The 22,176-nt window shown below is 50.1% G+C and overlaps 2 protein-coding genes and 1 pseudogene across 3 annotated transcripts; 1 reads left to right on the top strand and 2 right to left on the bottom strand.

Annotated features, from left to right (window-relative positions):
* Positions 1-354: 354 nt before the first annotated feature.
* Positions 355-9,825, bottom strand: GTSF1 (gametocyte specific factor 1). Of its 2 annotated transcripts, XM_050911892.1 has the most exons (7): positions 9,765-9,825; positions 7,765-7,862; positions 5,420-5,546; positions 4,348-4,434; positions 3,826-3,886; positions 2,754-2,842; positions 355-584 (listed from the first exon to the last, which is right to left on the bottom strand). In XM_050911892.1, coding segments are annotated over exons 1-7 (486 nt in total). In that variant the 5' UTR covers positions 9,787-9,825; the 3' UTR covers positions 355-582. The 2 variants fall into 2 exon arrangements, with proteins under 2 accessions (XP_050767849.1, XP_050767848.1); XM_050911891.1 differs by lacking the exon at positions 355-584 and having other exon boundaries at positions 2,695-2,842.
* A 5,166-nt stretch (positions 9,826-14,991) lies between these two features.
* Positions 14,992-15,615, bottom strand: LOC127026457 (feather keratin 1-like; annotated as a pseudogene).
* Positions 15,616-18,173: 2,558 nt separating this feature from the next.
* LOC127026391 (feather keratin 1-like) lies at positions 18,174-20,779 on the top strand. Its single transcript, XM_050911611.1, has 2 exons — positions 18,174-18,209; positions 20,453-20,779. The coding sequence occupies exon 2, from the start codon at positions 20,474-20,476 to the stop codon at positions 20,777-20,779; it is 306 nt and encodes a 101-aa protein (XP_050767568.1). The 5' UTR covers positions 18,174-18,209; positions 20,453-20,473.
* The last annotated feature ends 1,397 nt before the right edge of the window (positions 20,780-22,176 follow it).

The following is a 22,176-nucleotide window of genomic DNA, read 5'->3' as shown; positions in this document are numbered from 1 at the left end:
AAGAACCTTGACAGAACCGAACTTTAAAATAATCCTAATTTTGCACATTCTAGTCAACATGTATTATTTTACATTCGTAGTAATACAAATGGTGAAAATTCAGTATTATGAGGAACATTCTTTTCAAAATGTGAAAGGCATTAATTTCTTTCTAGACAAACACCATGTCTGGTTTCTTAATTCTTTATGTTTGTATATTTAGATCCTATTTTGTACTTTGCATCCATTTCTAGAAATATACTGCTTGATCCAAACATTTACACAGTCCCAAACATGTATTTTTAGTGATGTAAACCATTCCTGCCTCCTCCCTCCCCAAACTGCTCCCCCCCCCCCCCCCCCAACAAAGAACAGTTACGTTAGAGCTCTCAAACGTGTTTTAAGTGTTAGAAAACTACAAAACCCTAATGGAAACTAAAGAGTACACTTAAGTACTTGTCTAAACGTCACCTGTTTGGTATTATGCATATTGTAAGGAATTCACAGAGGATTCCCCATTATTGTATGACTTGAAGCACCACGCACCCACGTGACAAAGTTAAGGCTTAAGGCTTGAAGCTGCAAAGGCGTGATCATGATGCTTTCTAGGAAGAAGACAGAAGTCTCTGTAAATGACAACGTAGTTTAAAACCAAAACTGTCCACTTCACATACCCTGTGTGGACAAACTCAGATGCTGACAAGATAAAAAGCAAAAAGTGCATGCACAGAAAAAATACTTTCAGGTTTGGCTGATCCAGATGATTTTAATTAAACTTTATGCAGTAGGAAGTCTCAGCCTCTTTACAGGCTGGAGAAACTCTCAGAACTTGCTTGATGCTCTCCAGGCTGTAACAGGCCCTCAGATATGACTTCACTAGCTACAGATGTTATGACCACAGCTTACTGCAGAAACAGTTTTCTGCACCTCCCCAGCAAACAACCAGATGTTTTCACGAATGTCCAGTAGAAGTTCCACAAAAATTACTCTAGACACCATATAATCCCGAGAACAGTAATATGTAGTGTTGCTTTGCAGATGCAAGACACGTGCTTATAGTGCAGGGTAGAAATTCCAGGAAATTACTCTGTTGTGTGGTTCCTGACTTCCACTGAAATGGGACTATAATAGTTCCTGCTACACCAAGGCTTGAATTGACACAAATCTGCCATTTTTGCAGGGCATTTCCTCTCCCCCCTGCTCCCAGCATAATTGCATCCCTTCATTTACAGTTAGCACAAAATATCATAAGTACACAACTCTGAAGGGGCCTCTTTTGCAAATGCACACACTTGTTTTAAAGCATCAAGCTAAGGGACAAGATTTTAGTGCTATGTGCAACCCCCCATGCTGTTCTGTTTCCCACTATCACTTCTCTGACCAGGAACCTAATCAGACCCTCCCTCCTCTACTTAAAATCACCCCCCTTCCCCACCCCTTAAAACCCATCACCACTTCAGAAGAGTTCTGCTGTTTCCAAATCACTGGAGCAAATAGAATAAATTCACAGATCATCAGCGCTGCCATTTGACAAGTGAACCAACAGAGACTTGCCAATTCCTGCATTTTTCCTGTTCACCACTCACTGCTGTCTGAGGAGGGAAGGTTTCTGAGTTGGTGCTGTGTAAATTTATCAGTCCATTTACTCAATAACAGTAACAAAGATCACCAAATGAAGATGAGGGTAACTTACGAAACAAATGCTTGGGAAAAAGATGTGGCAACCAAGGACGGTTTTATAAACTCAAATGTTGTAAAAACATGTCACGCAGCTACAGCCTAGTCTAGAGAGCCCTGCCATCAGGTCCAGAGCATATCTGCCATCCCCAGGAGCTCTATGGTCCTAGAAAGGGAGCCATTTAGTGCTGGGGGGAACAAACTTCCAGGGGGAAGAGACGCTAATACTCCAAACTCTGAAAAGGCCAAGACACATTTTTTGCATGAGATGGAGGAAAAATACAAGAATTTCCTCCACTCCCCCAAGTGAGAGTGGCCTTTGCTGAAGCAGCACCTGTCACCTTGGCAACAAGGCTTATCTACAAGTGACACTTCAATTTGGTTTGGCATTCAGCCTGACACTATGGCAACTGCACAGTCACTGGCTTGTGCAGAAGCCATGCCTGCAAAGCCCCAAGAGTACTGGGTTTAGTTGCTCCAAGTGGGAAACAAGACAGTCATTCCTCAAAGCAGCTTTAAGCTTTTGCTTTGCTGCTAATGGCAAATAATGGTCTGTGATTTCAGCATCAGACACTTCAACAGGGTAGCTGCCTCCCTCCCACCTCCAGATGTAATTTGATAGTTTTTTTTTCCCCCAGTAGTGCTTGTTTCAGCTGCCCTAGTTTTACCCCTGCTCTGACTTAGCTGTGTCTGACAGTGAGCAGAGTTGCACAAAGCAAGGAAATCATTTGGTTTAAGTCGGGGGGGGGGGGGGGGGAGGGAGGTGAAAGGAGTTAGTGTAGATAGTGTGGAAGGACTTGTTTAGAGAGACAGAGCCAAGGTGGCTGGGGAGCAGGGCTGCTTTACTTGGACCACTGTAATGAAGGGCCTGTCAAGAATATGAAATAAAAAATACAGAGGATGCTTCAAAGAAAGGATACAGAGGATGATCCAAGCATCAGATTCCCTCAGAAGCTGCTCTCAAGGAGGCAGGTGTTATATACTACCCCCTCCTGTCCATGCAGCGGTGGCCATAAAGCACTGCTGCAGCCAGAGATTTCAGCAACTGTCACCATCTACAGAAGTCACAGTGCCAAAACCACATGCATAGTACTCACAGCCTTTCCACGATACGGTGTATGGGAAGGACTCAGGGGCACGTACTCTTGAAGGCAAGCAATTCTTTTGTTCAAAGGCGGTACTGGAACTGAAAGACTTCAGTTACTTCTCCTGACAAATGCACTTGCTCAAATTTATGAGTTTTACTATAGCATGGAGGACAGCCAGGACATAAGGGGATGGTACCTTGCCACTCGGAGGTGGTGATGCTTAGAAGAGCTATATATGCTCTAAACACTAGAAAGTTTTCCAGAAAATGTAAGAAGTGAAACCAGACAGCAGTGTTGTCACCCCTTATGGAAGGGGAGGCATATCATGGTTGAGCTCATACAGAACTGCAGAGCTGTCAAGTTCAGGACTGTTGCTGCATATGGGCTTAGACGAACCTTAAAACATGCTTTGGCAACTCCGGTGGGGCCATCACATCTTGTATATAGCCTGTAATCATGATCCACTGTCAGATCAATGAAACCAGTCAAGGCAGCTCCATCCAGTTCGCAGCTGGCCATTAAGCTCCCCACTCCCCCAAACCCAAACTGTGATTACACTTTGCAAAAGGGCAAGAGGGGGAGATTTCTGCTAACGTAGGGCCCTAATGCCAGCACATCTGCCAAGTCTAAGGTGACAGGAGGTCACAAGGGACTGCTAGCTAACCATTAGCTCTACAGAAGCTCAGTAACTGTTTGAAAAGGCTCCAGAGAGAGGCACCGGGCCACATTTCCGAAGTCAGTATAAAGGCTCAGCACCTTTCTCCCCTGCACATTGGCCAGACATCCAGCAGGAACTGAACATAGGCCACAGGCAGGAAGAGCACCCTGCCACACGTATACAAGAGCAGAGAGTATCTGTGTTCCTAAGGGCTTCCTTCTCTTGTACAGGCCAGTCATATGAGAAAGCAAGTAACACTGAATCAGCACCCTAAGAACATTCACTGTTAATCAGTATCCCTCCTCCCAGGGCTTGTACAGCAGCAAAGTCACCATGTCCAGCCATCGAGGCTGGGCTGGGAGTAGGCTGCAATATTCCTCTATACAAGGCATTGTTGTAAGGAATCAAACTCGCATTTGCTACCTGTTTATGCCAGAGTTGGTCATGCCCCAAACAAAAGGAGAATCTGACTGCTCCGACGACTCTGCAAAAGGAAATAGATGTTGCGGCTCAGAACTAAGAAACTCCAGCAACCACCATCAGATCAGGAATATCTCTGTCATATTTCTGCATGTTCAAGAGGTAGTAAAAGTTGATCTGATGATGAATGAAATAAATGAAAATCCTCATTTAACTGAGGAACATAAAAAGTTATCATGCTTCCATTGTCATCATTGCACATAAGGTAAAAAAGCTTACATGGGAAGGAGCAGATGCTTGGAAATATATTTCCATGCCAGTTATGGCAGGCATGTTGAATAGTTCTCTATACCAAGAAAAGCCTGCTGGGTGGAGAGATGCATGTTTTTAGGAATGAGCATAAGCAAGGTGTCCTCGAAGTGAGACCTAAGCGAACAGAATCTCTGGACTCACACTGTCCCAAGTGGAGTTGAAGGACAGGACCAGGGATAAGGCAGCAGTGTGGCAGATGTGGAAGTTCCTTACCTGTTTCCCAGTCCTCATCACACGGAGGTGCCTGCCACGTGCTCACAGCATTCATCTGCTCTCTCTGGAAGCCAGAGGACTGATTCACTTCAGGAAGAGAGAAAACTCAGTGACTAGCAGTCAGTCCTGCTTCAGAGGCATTAAGTGCATTGGATCAAGCTGTAAAACATCTCTTGGCTTTAGAGGAAACCCTGCACAATACAAACAGGTTAGGTACACGCAGGAGCCAGGTATTGATCTGAATTCGCCTTTTTCAATGAACAGGAAAAGACGTTGCCCCCTGGAACTTTGTGGCAGGAATGCTTGAGTGAAGAGGAAACCTGCTTAAATGAATGCAGGCATCACTGCTAGCCTCAGTGCAACTCTACAGAAGACAGAAAACTATCTATCTGCTCTGCAATGTGGCAATAGTTAAAGGGGCACTGCAGGGGATGGCAAAGACACTGCATAGCACAGGATGCCTTCCTAAATATTTTGGGGGTTTTGGACAGCCCCCCTCCCACCTTATCTAACTGGGCAGGAGACTGAGATCTTAATTGTATGGCAGATGAAGCAAGTGCAGCAGTAGAGCAGCCTGGAAGAGGAACTGCCCCATCTCTTGGTGGGAGTGAACTATTCAGGTTGCCCTGGAGGAGAACAGCTGCAGGGGTTCCCATAGCTTAGACACCTGTTTGGTAGAAATCAACTTTTCACATGGCATCAGTGGTCGAGCCTCAACAAAGGGAGATCAGCTCTACAAAAAGAAAGGCCTGTCTTTCTGGTCATTAAAACATCCCAGCTCCTGCTGGAGGTACTTCAACATGCACAGTCTAGGGTACAACCTTTTTATTCAACAAGCCCGGTAACAAAATATGTGCAAGGCCTACCGGGAGCATCTGCAATATTCTCACGAACCTACCCAATAAATCATAAACAAGTAAGACTCAAGTTTCCCCAAAGCTGCTGTGTCACACAAAACTATAGATAATAATTTCACCCCCACTTTTCAGTTATTCTATGAGCTATCCTTACAAACAGGAGACCTCAGTCCCCAGGGTGAACAAACATCTCGGAGCACGGGTGGTTCTTTTACCTATATCTTGCTCAATGAACCCTTTGTCATTGCACTTCATTATGTGATCGCTGAGGTCAGCTTGCGGAACTAGATGGCGAGCGTTGAAGGGGCACGTGGCCAATTCCTTTGCAACTTCAGGGTAGCTCTAGACAAGGGAAAACCAAAATCATGTGCTATCTCTCTGAAGTTCACTTATTTCTTGCTAATCCATAGAAAAAACCCCAAGGATATTTGTGATGTTGCTTTAAAAAAAAAAGACTAAAAAGGAATGGCAATATATTGTTCAGACACTAAAAATGCAAGAGGAAACTAACATCACTGTTCTTTAAAACACAATTCACTGAGAAACTGAGCCACCCTTGAGTTGACTGAAATGAAACATACCCTCAGCTAAACTCCCTACAATTTGCTGCAACACTGGCAATATGGCTGCATGGTTTAAAGCACAGATGAAAACATCTTAAAAACAATAGGGGAGAGACGTTAGGCAAATCTAAACCGTTCAGATATTTTTTAAGTAATCAGGCACCTTAAACCTTTCAAAACAGCTAGGGAGCTGGTAGCATTCCACCTGCAGACTTTAGTGCTACAGGATTACCATTCAAGTAAAACTTTATCACAGACACAGGTTCTACTGGCAGTGCTCAGCTGTCACTACAGTAAATTAGTCCACTCCCTGCAAATGATACAGCCTTTATTGGGAAAAGCACAACTTTGCCACTGTACCAGGACCTGCCTGATGCAGCTCTGCTGGTCAGGGATCAGACTTGCACCTGAGGCAGATGCAGATGTGCCTCGTACAGATGCTGCTGAAGGCAGTGTCTCCTCCACTACTGCTGATACATGACTGCAGCACAGGCTGCAGTCACATCCAAGGCAGTTGTCATTACCCCATCTATATAGCCAGGTTTGCTGCATCCTCATGTATCCATCATTTGCTTCAACTAGCTTGAGCAAGCTATTCTGGCCACATAGCAGAAACTTCTCAATGCTAATGCAGTTCAAGCTGAGAGGATTCAACTTGCTCTGCTTGCAGTGTCCCCATTTGTGTGGCAGGGCTGCATTCTGCACAAAGCAATGGGAAGCTGAGGCAGATGGAAGCATTTAATTGGATTTTATGCATAGGGTATGCAAAGGAAATTCAACAACTACCAAGCAAGAAGGACAATCTGCGCCCAGACACTTGCCACTGCAAATAATCACACAGTGGCACCTTCAGATGGATCAGATGATAATCCCCGAACCTTTCTTCTGCTAATTACTTACAGACACCAACTGCATCTGATTGGTGATCACTATCTCACCTCATCCTCCTAACTAGGTAAGCTTGCCAAAACTGTCTGGTCATCAGTTATGCAACACAAGGACCAAACCAACATGGTTAAAAGTTTACTTGCCAACACTGTTCACCCAGCTCACATGCACATTCTTGCCAAAATTTGCAGGGGGTCAACAAGGAAAATTTCAGCCCTCTTGAATGTTGGAAAGATGGAGGTACTTGCCATTTAGCTCTGCCCACCACTTTCACTAGTTACTTAATGTTTTTTAAGGTTCTAGTTCCACCAAAATTAATTGTTCATAAGTACTGATACCAGAACACACACCCTACAACTGCATCTTAACTGGAAGGCACAGCACTGTTATACTATTTTAAAAACACATTGGCAAACTTATTGGTATACTTAAAGAAGAACAATTGGGTTATAAAAGGTTTCAGCAAAAACCCAGAGCTCAGTCAGATGCTAGCACTTGACAGGTTTAAAGAAAACAAACCATGACAACAACAGAGGAGAAGAGAGGAAGGAATACTTTCTATTCAATGATTTGTATTCAAATTCTGGATAAAAGATGGAGAGGGGAAAAAACCGTCTCCCATATGTGCTGAGCCCAGGATGTGCAGTTTCTGCCAGATGCACATTGAATAGTTATTAGCAAAACAAAACCCCCCCCCAAAACCCTGCTATGCAGCTGCATTTGCAGCACTTAAAGAATGAATTGCAACATTACAACACTTCTACTCTTGACTAGCCAGAAGGGGTGCACGTAACTCAGACTGATTTCCCTCTTCAAGTGGAAAAATGTATCTGACCTCCATGTGAGCTGCTGGAAGAGACCAGAATTTCCTCCCTGACCTAACCGTGAAGAATCTCTATCTCCTTTCAAGAGAGCCACACTGGTCTTGGGTGAATTAACATGTGCTTGAAACAAATAATAAAGTTACATGAAATAAAGACTAAACAAGGGTATTTGTCAGGAACTTACTCCAGCCAGCCAGAAAATGCAACAAGAATGAGAACATGCATGTCATATTTACATGCACAGAATTACTCCCATTTAGCGCCTTGTTTGGCAGTCCAGCTTACCTTCCTACACTTTACAAGGTGATAGGGAAATCGACAGGCTCTGATTCGATGATGTTTATTATATGGACATTGTATTAATCTCTCTGGATCCAAAATATCTAGTAGAACAGAAGAACAGAGAAAAAAAAAACTAGTTAGAAAGACAAGATCTAGCATCACTAACACAGCAAAGCGGGAAAAAAACATACTGCTACATCAGGGCTGTGATCTTAGGGAGTTAAACCAATTGTTCTTAGTTTGAAACCATTCATTAAGGCAGGCACCTGTTTTGCATAACCAAGCAAATTCATTTTGAAGTTTGCAGTGACTGGGATGTTAGTCAAAACAGACAGAGAATAGTCTGTAGCACTGAGCATAACAACTCTTTAAGTTACCATATTAGGTAGGTAACCACACTTACTCAAAGTTAATGAAGACAGCAGTACTTTTCCAGGTATCTTAGGGGAGAATCAGTGGGATGATGACACACCCACCAGCACGTTCAGGAGCGTTGTCAGTCTGAACCAAATCTTTTTTGATCAACAGCTAGTTTTGCTGGAGGAAGAATGCCAGGCAATTGAGTTTCATTTCTGAGGAAGCAGCGTGCCTAACATGGTGCACGTGACTTCTAAATGAAATTTTTCATAAGTCATGCAATTATTTAGGAGCTGAGGAGTTACTATACTGGCTAAACCACCTAAGACTCTAGGCACTGAACAATGAAGCAGCATGAGTGCATGCATACATGACACAACTTTTAAATCTACCTATAGATAAAATATATTAATATAAATATTAATATCTCTATTAAAAAAACACATTTCCATATTCTTAGTGAGGAAGAGAGGCAGCCAGAAGGAGACACAGGTGCCCTCTGCTGCCTGTGGGTCTGTTTGTGGGGTACACACCAGGGAGCCAGACCAGGCTTCTTTCAGCCTTCCTGCTCTGCCACTCTTTTTTGCACAGGCTTTTAGCACATTTAGGATTTGATTACACAGTAGCTTAAACAGATCTGAATATGGGCTGCTGCTGTTTAGCCTCTCCCCTGCCATCACATCCCCTTCTCTTACATATGCATTGGTGTTCAGTTGTCTCAACAGCCAGGTCAGGGAACTACATCCACCCACAGGCTGACAGCTAGTTAAGATGTTGTTCCACGGTCACAATGACCAGACTTCATGCTGTGAGCCACTAGGAAGGACAGACCTAATCCTTCTTTCCTTCTCAGCTGTGCAGTGCTACTGCTGTCAGCTCTGCCACCTATGAGCACCTCTCACCTCCATTAGCCAGTTTAGGTCATTAGAAGAGCTCAAAACTAAAGACTTCATCATTAAGAAGGATTGACAAGCTTTGTAGTGGTTCAGCTGCCCCTGGAAGAGCAATCAGAAGTGGTTTCTCTCTGTGAACTGGCTCACCACAAGATCAGACCAAGTGCATTACAAGTAAAAGGAAGGAGACAAAGATGAGTACCAGAGGAAGAGGAAAGCCCTCACCACAGTACATAAAACAGCAAACACAAAAAATCACAGGAGCTAGCTTGATCAGGTAAATAGACGTAGTTAACACAAAGCTGCAATGAGCAAAGCCTCCACGGCACCATAGCAATGCCATGTGCAAATGAGATCCCTATCCCTAGCCATACTGCATGGAAACACAAATCCAAAACAATCCTAAAAATGTATGTCTGGAGTCAGCTGAGACAACAGCTACAGGCAGGAGCAACACTTGAACCAAATTAAGTCACTTTATTCAGATACTTCCTAAAGGCCAGACCCCATCCACACCAGAAGCACACCTGGTGTGGTAACCACTCATAACATTGGCCTAGTTAAAATAATCAACAACCCACTGGAGTCTGCTTGGCTCAGACACAGAGAGCACGGAGACAGACCCACAGCTACGGGCGCGGGGCGGGCCAGAGCTGGGCCGGGCCGGGCCGGGCCGGGGCCGGCTCGCAGCAGATGGCAGCCGCCTTCCCCTTCCTTCCCCTTCTCCCCGCGACACCCCACCCCGAGCCTCACCGAAGTCATCCTCCAACTCCATGGCGGAGAAGGGCTCCGCAGAGCCTGGGCCTACGGGGCCGGGAGAGCTCGCCGGGCCGGGGCCGAGGCGTCCGCCGCGCCTCCCGTAGCCGTGGCCGCGTGCCGCTCAGCGCCTTTGCGCCTGCGCGGCTGTTTCCTAGCAACCGCCCCCTCCCCGCTCGAGGCCCCTCCCGCCGTGGAGCGGTTGTCAGGGCAACGGCGCGTCCTGGGTCGCTGTCGGGCGCCATCTTCCCCGGCCCTGGCCGTGCGGGGGAGCCCGGTTCCTCCAGAACAAACCACGCTTCGAGGAACGCTGGCCTGGCGCCACGGCCCTCCTTGCCACCGGCACCCAAGATGGGGACTGAAAACTCGAACCCCCTTCCCAGCGCACGGAGAGTGTGTCCCTCCCCTGGAAGTCTTGCAGGAGGCTGCTGCGGAGGGGGAGCTGGAAGGCAGCCGAGGGCATAGTGGAGCCATGCACCGTGCAGCCCTGGTGGGTAGCCTGACCTGCCGGGCTGTTTCCAGATGTTTGGAGCAAGGCGATTTGGTTACCCCGCTTGATTTCTGCTCCCACAGGTCTCCTACCTTGAAGGCTCTGAGCAAAGAGACAGCTTTGAACAAAGGCCGCGTTTTTACGCCCTGCTTTTGGGCACATGTGATGCAGGAGGAAAAAAACAGAGGTTTTACTGTCAAATGAAATCAGAGATCCCTGCTGCTTCCTCTCCCCACATTGCTGGGTTCAAAACCACTTGCTTTTGCTTCATGATTGCCTCACTTTGCAACGAAAATATAAATGTTCAGTGGATGTAGAAATGAATGGAGAGATACTTTTTTGAAGCAGAAGACTGGCGATGCAGGGACCTGAATTCTGCAAATCACCACCCAGGTCCCTTCAGCTGCAGGATGGGGGTGCAGCCCAGTGGTTAGAGCACAGCATCTGCTTGAGTGCTGGCTCGTGTGGACTGCATTCAAGAGCAGGTCTCAGGCCTGCCTGTGCTGCTGGGGAGTGGGACACACAGGCCTAGAGAGCATGGATGTGTGTGGCAGATGGCTGGTTACAGAGTTCATGAGCTTCCCAGGGGCACAGACATGCTCTGCTCCATGAGAGGATCCCTGCCCTGATGATACATACTGTCTTTCAGGGATGAGGGAAGGAAACCTGAACGACTGGAAGAAGTGTGTTTTCCACTGCAGCATGGTCTTAGCTTGTCCCCCCAGTGCCCCCTTTTTCCAGGGCAAGAAGAGAAAACCAACATCTGGAAAGAGTTTGCTGCTCTTTGGAGGTCAGTGTAGACTCCACTGTGTTGCTCCATTGCAAAGTTTCCTGATAAAAACAGGCCAAGAGCATCACAGCATGGCGGCATGGAACTCATCCATTCCCCTCCACCACACAGACTTTGATACTGCCCACGAAGCACTTCTGGAGCAATTTGGCTTCCAGGGCTGCATCTCTGCTGTGACCTTTCACTGGTTCCAGTGGGGCTCTGAGCTGGAAAGCCCCTCTCAGAGGGGCACATTTGCAGATAGTTCAGGTGAATGTAGGACCCATAGATTGAAGACATATCCACGGAAATGCCTGCTGTTAGGCTGAGACTCTGGCCCCCTTATGCTACCTGCTCTGACACAATGAACCCTTCCTAGAGGCGTGAAATCTCTCCAGGAGGCCTGGGCAATCAAGGGGTCTCATCACTGCCCCAAGCAAGTGGTTGGTCTCCCAGGATCGCAGTGGGGTGCTCCCAGCTCTCTTCTCCTATGCATGTGAATTTGCAAGCCTGGAGGGAGATTTTCAACTGAGACACATCCCCATCCTGGCAGGGCCCGATAAGCATCCCCTAGAGCTGAAGGATCTGGAGTCCCTGCTGAAGGTGAGTCACTGCTGCGCTGATGCTCCTAAGGCCCACTGAAGCTGTTGTTTTACTTTCTGGCTGACTGTCCCCTCTGGGCTTGCATTGCTGAGATGCCTTTTCATCTTCCATTTGGTTGTCCATGAGAAAACAAAGTCCTCTACCTCATGTTGTCTGACTGCAGCAAATCTGCTGTAGATGCCATGTTAGGGGACACAGCTATGGTCAGGTACAAGTACTTCAGGACAAAGGGCGAACCAAGAGATTACAGAGCCTACAGAGAAAGTCGACTTGTGCATGCACTGCTGGGTAAGTCACGCACACTGAATATTTTTACTGCATAGTCCTCCTGGCATTCATTATGCTGTGAAAATTATATCCCTGACAGTGACATTCATGATTACTGCTCTGCCATATGCTGCACCAACACAAGCCTGGCCAGCATCATGGCCAGCATTTTCTTACAAAACTTGCTTTGCATTCGTATGTCCTCCTACACATCCCCCCTCCATCTACAGTGAATTCCTGTTGCAGCTGAACAGGTTTTCTCAGTAGTGAGACAGGCAAGGGATGAGAGGGTGGATGGCTTCTGATTTAGAATCTAGGTAGTTTTTCTGCAAAGAAAGAACCACTTTTTCTCCCTCTAAATGAGATTTTGGGGACCATTTGCTGTAGAGATGAAAACATTCTCTTCTCCATCATTCGGCCTCTACTTCTGTCCTCCCTGGACAATATATGCTCACAGCCCACATCTCCTCAAGGCAATAGCCCTTTCTCGGAACTGAATTCAAATGAGGAGACTCATGGATGCAAGCAAAAGGAACTGACCTTCAATCCCCTTATTTGCTTGAGGGGAAGAAGATACATTAGAGGGTTTCCCACTGTTTCAGTTAGAAATTACTAGACAAGGTTTTCTGGCAGGAGGTCCTCCCCTGCCTAATTTAATTCCAGGAGGTAACTGAAGACTTACCAATGATCTCTGGTAGTAGCAACAGCAGAATCATCTTAAGGTACAAGAGATAGTGTGTTTATAGCATCATAATAGTAGATCAGGAGAACAGTGTAGGCTTCTCTTGAATAGAAATATTAACAACAGACATTTTCAAGCACAGAGAGGCTTGCGTCTTCCTGTCCTTTATCTGCAAAAATATGTAAAAACTTAAACTGTTTCCAGGAGCCTGGGATGGACTAAATCTGTCAAAGGATTGAGATGTCTCCCTGCATACATGATCTTGCAGTGGCATATTTCTCATCTGCACTACTGCAGATCATAAAACAACTCTGACCATTATGTAAACCCAAGGGATTACACACAGGAATGACCCTTTTTATCCCCATTTCCAGAATGCTCCCCAGTCAGGGAATGATTGACATGTGTCTTGGATGCCTGTCCTGAGCTGTCTGTTGGGCTGCAGGATCTAAAGTGGCCATTGCTGATATGAGGATGGGCTATGCTCCCTTCTCAAAGCGACTGGGAGAAGTTCTGACAGGAAACTGTCTCTTCACAGTCACAGGTCACTCGGTGACAGAGCATGCATGACTTCTGCAAAACTCACCCTGAGCAGCAATGTGTCTTGCCTTGCCTTCTCCTTTCTTGTTTCCACATTTGATCTTCACCTGTTTTCTTGAAGAAAAGGCAAGCAGAAGGGAAAGCAGCTCCTTGCTTGCTGACAGTCTGTCCTGACAAGCCTTGAAGTGCTGAATACTATGTGCTGCTCTCCAATCATGGGCATAGTGAAAAGACTCTCCCAAATTCAGGGGTACGTGTTGTTGTGAATTCAAGAGATGTCATGAACATGGCCAGCCTCTTTGGCAAGGAAGCTGAGCCATGTGTGTCTGTTCCCTTCTTAGACTGATTAGCACCTGCCCCCACAGCAGACCCTGCTCCCACAGCAGACCCTGCCCCCACAGCAGACCCTGCCCCCAGTGGGAAGATCTCTCCAGTGGGGGACATGTTTATATTGATGCAGTTCTCCAGCAGAACACATTTACCTGACTCGCATTTGAGCTTTTGCTTGCAGGGGGATGGAAGATGTATGTGGAGAAAGTTGGCAGTGTCTGCTACCGAGCAAACTGCTGATTAGGGCTCTGGGAGGTTCCTGCATCATCATGCTCATGAATGTCCTGAAGCAGTTCAACAGCTCCCCTTCCGCAGCTGCAACCCTCTATGCAGTCTTTCCTGCTGGTGACAGCACTGCTTTGGAGAGCTTCCGGACTCCCCTTAAAGAATGATTGGCCACAATCCCCTGCCTCTCTCCTTGCCCTCAGTGTCTCTCCAGAAACTTTCCCCAGGAAACCCACAGCATAGATGGAAGCAGGAGGATGATGTGCACTGTGAGTCTATTCACCTCATTCTCACTCCTGCTGTTCTCTGGGAACATTTTCTACCTGAGCCTTTCCCCCCCAGCACAGTGGCATCCAGAGCAAGAAGGATTCCCATTCCTCCCCTCCTCAAGACCTTATGGGGCTGCTGCCCTCCCAGGGCCTTCCACAGCCCAGGTTCCTCAATCAAGCTTGAGACTGGCCGTGCACTCCTTCTGTAGCATGTGCACCGAGGCCAAGAGGGCATTTCTGGGCAGAGGCTCAACAGAGTTGGGCCTGATGGCCAGGGGCTCTGGAGGAGTCATGGATGCCTTCCTCACCTGCAAGTGACAGTGCCTGAAGGGGGCCCACTGCACTGTGTCCCACCCTCCCCTCGTCTGGGAATGGTGAAGACTCTCCGTGTGCCCCCCACACCCCTAACTTCCCCAGAGAAACACCCTTCCTCCTGACTGTATGTGTCTAGAGTGTCCACAGAGGAAAGGACCACACAGTGACAACAATCATTGTGTTAACAACCACTGCACAACCAGCCCCAAAAACCCCCTCCCAGAGCCACCCCTGAGCCACATCTCTCTCCCTGGGCATCTTGGGAGAGGGTCTGCAGGGGAAAGGATGAGACAAAGGCATGGGCTGGGATGCAGCAGAACTTTAATGTGTCAAAAGAGGGAAACGAGGTCGATCCGAGTGGAGGCCCCAGTGCAGGGAGTGCCAAGGCAGAAAGGAGTCTGCGCCCCATAGCTGTGGCAGAGGTCCTGCCAGGTGTCCGTCTGCCTGCCCCACAGAGGGAGCAGGGCCAGCAGGTCTTCCGTAGGCTGCCTTTGTGGAGCTCACAGCCCAGGGGAGCACAAGAGAACAAGGACACAGGAGGGAAAGGAGAGAGTGGACGAGGGGAAAGGCCGGCATGGGCCGTGCTTTCCGAGAGCCCAGGCTGGCCCCGTCCTTTTGCACGGGGTGCTGGGGTTGCTCAGCCCCTCTGAAAGCAGCAAGCGCATGCTCTGTCGCCAGTGCGGTACCATCTTGTGGGTGCCTGGGGGCCTTCCCCAGGGCCATCGCCAGCAGCTTTAGCAGGGGAGACACCTCCTGCCGCAGAGGCTGCCGCCCAAGCTGGAGAAGCCAAAGCCCCCGGAGGAGATGGGCACTCCCTCAGAGCTGAGGATGCTGCCAACGGCAGCGGAGGTGGAGGATCCCACGGCGGTGTTCTGTGGGAAGGAGCTGAGGATGGGGCCGGGCAGGGTCACCACCACAGCAGGGGGCTGGATGGCGATGGTGGAGTCCTGGCACTGCCTGACACAGGGCTCATTGCAGCTGTTGGCCAGTGGGGTCGGGCCACAGGGCTGGCATGGCAGGCACTGGTTGTAGCAGGACATGTCTCGGGGCCGCAGGTGCACCTGGGAGAGAGGGCAGGGGGAAGCAGAGCAGGGGAGATGGGTGAGGAGCAGCCTGTCACCCCACCACGAGGGAGCCAAGGCACATGCTGGGTGGGGAGCTGAATGCTGCTCAGCGGAGGAGAGAAAGGAAGAGAAAGGGCTTCAGACTCACCTGATCCTCAAGGAGAAAGAGGTGAGAGAAGTGGATGAAAGACTGGGTATTTGCGCTGGCTTTATACTGCTCCAGCACTGCCCCAGGTGCACAGTCATGCTGTATACAGGCAGTAATTTTCCAAAAGACTCACTAATTGAAGACATCCCAGCCAATAGCACAGGCTCTTTTGGTTTTCCACAGTTCAATGCTTTCATATTGTGATTTATGCCATGGCCATTTCCCTTTGAGTCTCCTTTCAAGTGCTGAGATGAGAGACCCAAGGATTTTCAGGTCAGGAATGCATCATTATGGACTGAAGACCTGGACCAGTTGCTGGACAGAGGTCCAGTGGAGGCAAGTAACAATGGCCTGAGATTTTCCTGTCGGGTTGTTTGTCACCCTGTTCAAAATAAGGGGTCCAGCATGCTCTGATGGTCACTGGTCTATTTTCCAGTGAGTGGGCTGCACTGCTCATTTTTGAATCTCCTCCTCCTGATGCTCTTGCTTTTGGGAGAAATCTGCCAGCCTGTTTTGCCACATCCTCTCTCTGAGCAATCTCTTGGGGTCTCCAACCAATGCCTTCAGCATATTAGGGTTATTTCTCTGTCCAATCTATGTGCAAACAGCATCAGTGTAACTTCACATATGCATATATGTTTTCTCACTTGTGTGTCTGTATTCATTTTTGTATCAAAATAATTTGTTTTACCTAAAATCTGAGTATATATGCATGCTTAAGTGTGTGCATGCACACAGGTGTGCATGAGCACCTGTCTGTGTGTCCCTGCATACATCTCCTCCTCATGAGGAGATGTGCTGGTCATGGCAGGGGCACGCTCCACTCCTCTGTACATGAGCACCACAGAGCAGCAGGTTCCACAGGCCAAAAGGAGCCCAGTGGCAGCTGAACAGCAATGGCATGGACCTGGTGGAGACCTGCCCTGGGCGCCGGCACTGAAACACAACCCCTGTCTCCTGAGCTCTCCTTTTCGTGCTCCTCCAAAGCTCACACTGTGCTACTGCAAATTTCAGAGCCTAGCGAGTACAGTTTCATGCCAGTTTGGAAACACAGTTTAATTCAGTGTATCAACATTCAAAGTGCCTTAGCATGACTGCCAGTCACCACTCCCTGCCTCTCCAGGTCAGGATACATCTTCCTCTCCCAGTGTTAAGGAGTTCAAAACAATGGCATTAGCTTTATGTACAGGGAGAAAAGCCAGGAAATCCTGCCCACCTCATGAAGGGCACTCCTGAGTGAATCTGCTTCTGTTGCAGTGTTAACAGTGTCCGGGATGGGACATAGGCCCCTCATGTCCAAGTCAAAGCCATGGGCACCTCTGCAGCTACTAGACCTGACACTGAATCGGGCAGGGGCTGAGACCTTGAGTCACTCACTACCAGACACAAGGACAGATGACCTAGTGCCACTGTGCTTTGGGAGGAAGGACAGACCATCTAGGCTGCAAAGGGAGAGCCAAACACCTGACAACTCATTTAGTCTTCAGCCACACAGAGCTTTTATGTCCCACACTGAGATCCTATTCTGCCAGGAACTGCCTAGGAGGGAAGAATTGTCTGATTCATGGCCACACTCCCCAAACGCTGCTGCTATCCTATGAGGAGTGTCAGAAGAACTCTTTCCCTTGGAGAGTATTGGCAGTGAAAGGAAGGACAGTGCACGAGAGGGGGAAATGCTCTCCCTATTGAGAACTGCTTCTGCAAGAAACTTCTTTGCGTTTCAGCTTGGGCTGTTCCTCTCAGTGACCTTCTTCCTCTCTTCCAGCCAGGCTTTCCATGTCTCTAATCACTTCACAGTGGTGCTTGCTGGTGGGGAATGGAATGTGCAACAGCAGAGACAAATTCTCTGCCTGTGACTGAATCCCCTCTTGCCCCATTCCTCCATGGCCCCTGAACACCCCTGGGCACATTTCTGCCCACACCCCCTTCGCCTCAGCACAGGTAAGAAGCATTGGCCTTGGCCTGCTGAGAGGCTCCAAGAGGCAGGCTCTCACTCTGCTGATTCCATTCCCAAGACGTTTTATCCAGTCCCTGAAATATGGAAGTGGGAATCCTGTCACTTCTGGGTGCTACAACCACTTAGATGGCCCAGGCTGGGTTGCACACTTAGAGAGAGACCAGAGAGGAGAGGAGGTCAAGAAAGGGGGGAAATTTCTCCTCAAACCAAGCAGTATAGGGAGAAAGAGAGATGAAACCAGAAGCACAGCCCACCAGCCTGAGGAGTGACTACCACTAATTGTCAGAGTGAGCTGGGATAGAGGGAGAGAGGACGGAGCAAGTCCTTGTGCATGGAAACCTGTGGGTATACAGCTGAGGACTGCAACACCTGGAGTACCTGGGACCTTTCCTGAAAAAAGAGTTGCAAATGAACCCACCAAGGTACCCCAAGCTGGTGTCACCTGCCTGCATGGGACCTCTTCAGCACTTGAGTTCTGTCCTCAGCACTGTTGCGTTCCTGCCCCGGAAGTCCTTGGGCGTCTCATTCCACCATTTGGCAGGAGCGTCTCTGGCACAAAGGGCATTTCAGAAACGAGGAAATGAAAAAGAGGCAATGAAGGAAACCAAATTACAAGCTGTGTGATTAGGAAAGGTATTCTCCATTTAAGATGAGTCTGTTGGAAAATTACTGACTGCACAAAGACAGCCTCAGAGCCTGGGGTGGTGCAAGAGCAGTATAAAAGAAAACTCAAAGCCTTGATCTCTCATCCACTTCTCTCGCCTTGCTCTCCTTGAGAATCAGGTGAGTCTGCAGCCCTTTCTACTTCTCATCCTTCCCCAGGCTGAGGTCTCATACCAATGGACACCTCAGCAGATGCCTGCTCCATCATGCCACAGCAGGACTTGGAGGTCCTTGTCATAAAAGCAGGAAGGAGGAAAAAGGTCTAGCATGGAGAGAGGCTAGGTCTTGGCTGACGTGTCTGCTGAGCTATGGGCTAGGTGGGGACATCCCTAGACTTGGCCGCTCTTGGCAGGGCAGTTGTGGGCTGAGGGGAAGGAGAAGCCTGTGGGCCTCCCTACAGAAACTCCAGCTCTCTGCACAGCATGTGTCTCGGCTCCCTTGGGGTAGGAGACAAGGCCTGCCTGGGAAAAGGCGACCTGTACATACCAGCTGATATGCTCCAGGGCAGAGCTGCCATACAGGTAAACCTAGACGGGGTGGAGGAATGGGCCCACAGGAGCCTCATGGCATTCAAGGAAGACAAATGGCAAGTCCTGCACCTGGAAAGGAAGAACGTCTTGCATCAGTACAGACTGGGGACAGAACTATGCTACGATCTTAGAGCCCACAGACCTCCTCCGGGTAGATCTGCCCGCGGGGGCAGGGTCAGCACTGGGGAGAGAGTGGGAGCGTGGAAGGGAACGGATGCAGAGGCCTCATCTTCCTGGCCAAGGAGACGGGGCTGTGGTGAGGAGCTCTCCTGAATACTCCGCGGAGGGAAAGAAAGGGTTGCAGAAAACATCTCCCCGCCGGCTGGGACTCATCCCTGAGTCCCAGGCGATACATCTTCTCCTGGCATTAGGGCTTCAGCACGCCTCCCCTCCCGTGCCCAGAGGCCTCCTCAGCCAGGAGCACAAACGAGCTCCGTTGGGGAGGCAAGAAAAGTTCTTCCAACGGCCCAGGGAGTGAGGGCTGGCAGGACCCTGCAGTGCGCCGTGCCTGGGGATGCTCGGGGAGGGGAGGTGCTCAGAAGGGCCCTGGGTACAAAACCAGCTCTCAGACTACATCGAGGAGGCGATGCGCTTCCCTGCCCTGCAGAGATGGAGGCAGCTGGGACGCGTTCCAGGAGGGGAAGGGAATGCCTTCAGTAGGCAAGCTTCCTGGGACAGACTCTCCCTACCTGTGGCGAGTCACACTCTAATTTTGGATTGGCTGTGTGCCAGCCTTTTGGTGTGAGGCCAAGTCGGGAGTGCGTGCTGTCGGCAGGCCCGTGTCCCCCGCAGGGCTGAATTCCCCTGCGGCCAGGGCAGCTCCATCCCAGCCCCGGGAAAACGAGCTCTGAGCACTGGGCTGTACCCAAGTACACAGCTCCAGGAAGCCGTAATGGCCGTTGCTCTCAGCATGACCTTCTTGCCGGCACTCCCACAGCTCGAGGGGATTGCAGGATGGTCAATGTGTTTGGAAAAGTGGGCAGGCCATTGTGTCTCTTGCTGGTCAGAGTCCAAAGCATGCGGCCAAAGTGCATGGTGGTGTGAGGAGAGTGGGAGGAACAAGATGTTGTCCCGAGCCCCAACACACCCCTCAGGTAGTGAGGAAGAATCCAACAACACGGGGCTCCACTTGGGACTTGTTGTCTTCTGCCTGTACTGCTGCGTTCCTGCACTGGAAATCCTTGGGCTTCTCATCCCGGCACTTGAAAGGAGCCTGCATGGCCTAGTGGGCATGTCAGAAACGAGGAAATGAAATGGCAGTGTTGATGGAAACCAAAGCACAACCTGTGCCATTAAGTAGGATATTTTGCTTTGAGTGAGTCTTGTTTGCAACTCCTGGAGGTGAGTCTGTTGGAAAATTACCGCCTGCGTGCAGTGACTGTGCGCCTGGGGCGGTGCAGGAGCAGTATAAAAGCGTGCCCTTCTCCTCCCTCTCTCATCCACTCCTCTCGCCTCCACCTCCTTGGAACAAGGTGAGTCTGAAGCCCTTTCTCCTCCGCCTCCTCCTCCTCCTTTGGGATTTCTCAGTGCATCCTTGCCCCTTTGTCCCGTGTGGGGTCTTGGCACTGCTTGTCATGGGAGAGGGAAGGGAGCAGAAGGTGTGTCATGGCTGGGTCTTGGCTGCGGTGTGTCCTCAGCTATGGGGAGGTGGGGATCTCCCTGGGCTTGGTCACTCTCGGCGGGGCTCTTCTGAGGGGCAGGCGAAGCCTGTGGGCCTCCCTACACAGCCTCCAACTCTCGTCTCCAGCTCGTGCCTTGGCTCCCTCGTGGTGGGGTGACAGGCTGCTCCTCACCCATCTCCCCTGCTCTGCTTCCCCCTGCCCTCTCTCCCAGGTGCACCTGCGGCCCCGAGACATGTCCTGCTACAACCAGTGCCTGCCATGCCAGCCCTGTGGCCCGACCCCGCTGGCCAACAGCTGCAATGAGCCCTGTGTCAGGCAGTGCCAGGACTCCACCGTCGTCATCCAGCCCTCCCCCGTGGTGGTCACCCTGCCCGGCCCCATCCTCAGCTCCTTCCCACAGAGCACCGCCGTGGGATCCTCCACCTCCGCTGCCGTTGGCAGCATCCTCAGCTCTGAGGGAGTGCCCATCTCCTCCGGGGGCTTTGGCTTCTCCGGCTTGGGCGGCAGCCTCTGCGGCAGGAGGTGTCTCCCCTGCTAAAGCTGCTGGCGATGGCCCTGGGGAAGGCCCCCAGGCACCCACAAGATGGTACCGCACTGGCGACAGAGCATGCGCTTGCTGCTTTCAGAGGGGCTGAGCAACCCCAGCACCCCGTGCAAAAGGACGGGGCCAGCCTGGGCTCTCGGAAAGCACGGCCCATGCCGGCCTTTCCCCTCGTCCACTCTCTCCTTTCCCTCCCGTGTCCTTGTTCTCTTGTGCTCCCCTGGGCTGTGAGCTCCACAAAGGCAGCCTACGGAAGACCTGCTGGCCCTGCTCCCTCTGTGGGGCAGGCAGACGGACACCTGGCAGGACCTCTGCCACAGCTATGGGGCGCAGACTCCTTTCTGCCTTGGCACTCCCTGCACTGGGGCCTCCACTCGGATCGACCTCGTTTCCCTCTTTTGACACATTAAAGTTCTGCTGCATCCTAGCCCATGCCTTTGTCTCGTCCTTTCCCGTGCAGACGCTCTGCCAAGATGCCCAGGGAGAGAGGTGTTTCCTCGGGGTGCTTCTGATAGGGAGTTGTTGGAGATGGTTTTGCAGTGGTTGTTAACACAATGATTGTTAATTGAAAGACTGTGGGCAGTCTTTCCAAAGTAGCTGTTCTTTGGAGAACGGCTGGGCATCGGTGTGCTGGTGCGAGGTGGTGGGTGATTGCACCCTCACTCGTCTTTTTCTCTTTTTTCCCTTCCCGTCTTAGAGTGTCCTGATCCTGACCCCGTGGTATTTTGCTCTCTTGCTCTTCCAATTCTGCCGCCATCCCACTGAGACAGCAGATCGAGAGAACAGCTGGTGGGTGCTTAGTGCTGGTCACCACACAACACAGGCCCCCAGGCAGTGCATGTGGTCCTTGCCCTGCTCCTTCCCTGTCTGCGCCCAGGGCTTCCTGGGAAAGTTTCTGGAGAGGGGGAGGCAGGGAGAGACATAGGGCAGGAAGAGAGGCAGCGGGTGCAGGCTGAGTGTCTCGGAGGGCTGTCCAGGAGCTCTCCAAAGCAGTGCGGTGACCAGCAGCAAAGGCTGCAGAGAGACTGGCAGCTGAGGAAGAGGAGCTGCTGAACTGCTGCAGGGCACAGCTGGGCAAGAAGAGACACGTCCGCCCAGTGCCCCGCTTGGCAGCTGGCTTGGTAGCAACCAGCCCTGTCTCCCCATGAATCCCTGAGCCTCTGAGAAGCAGCAGCCCAAAAGCAGGGCCAGGAAAAGGTGCTTTTGCGGTAAGGCCATCAAAACAGGTGCGACTCCTAGCACTGTTCCTGGACACCAAGGACTGTCCTCAACATCCTGGGCAATATGAGCAGGACCTGAGCTAGGAGATAGAGGGTGGTGACTATCCCACTGTGCTCAGCACTCACCTGATGGCATCTAGAGCGCTGCTCTAATACAAGAATGACGTAACGCAA

The sequence above is a fragment of the Gymnogyps californianus genome, chromosome 28, assembly GCF_018139145.2.
Source record: "Gymnogyps californianus isolate 813 chromosome 28, ASM1813914v2, whole genome shotgun sequence".
In the NCBI taxonomy this organism is placed as follows: Eukaryota; Metazoa; Chordata; class Aves; order Accipitriformes; family Cathartidae; genus Gymnogyps; species Gymnogyps californianus.
Note: the sequence above shows the minus strand (reverse complement) of the source record. Positions and strands in the feature narration are given on the sequence as shown.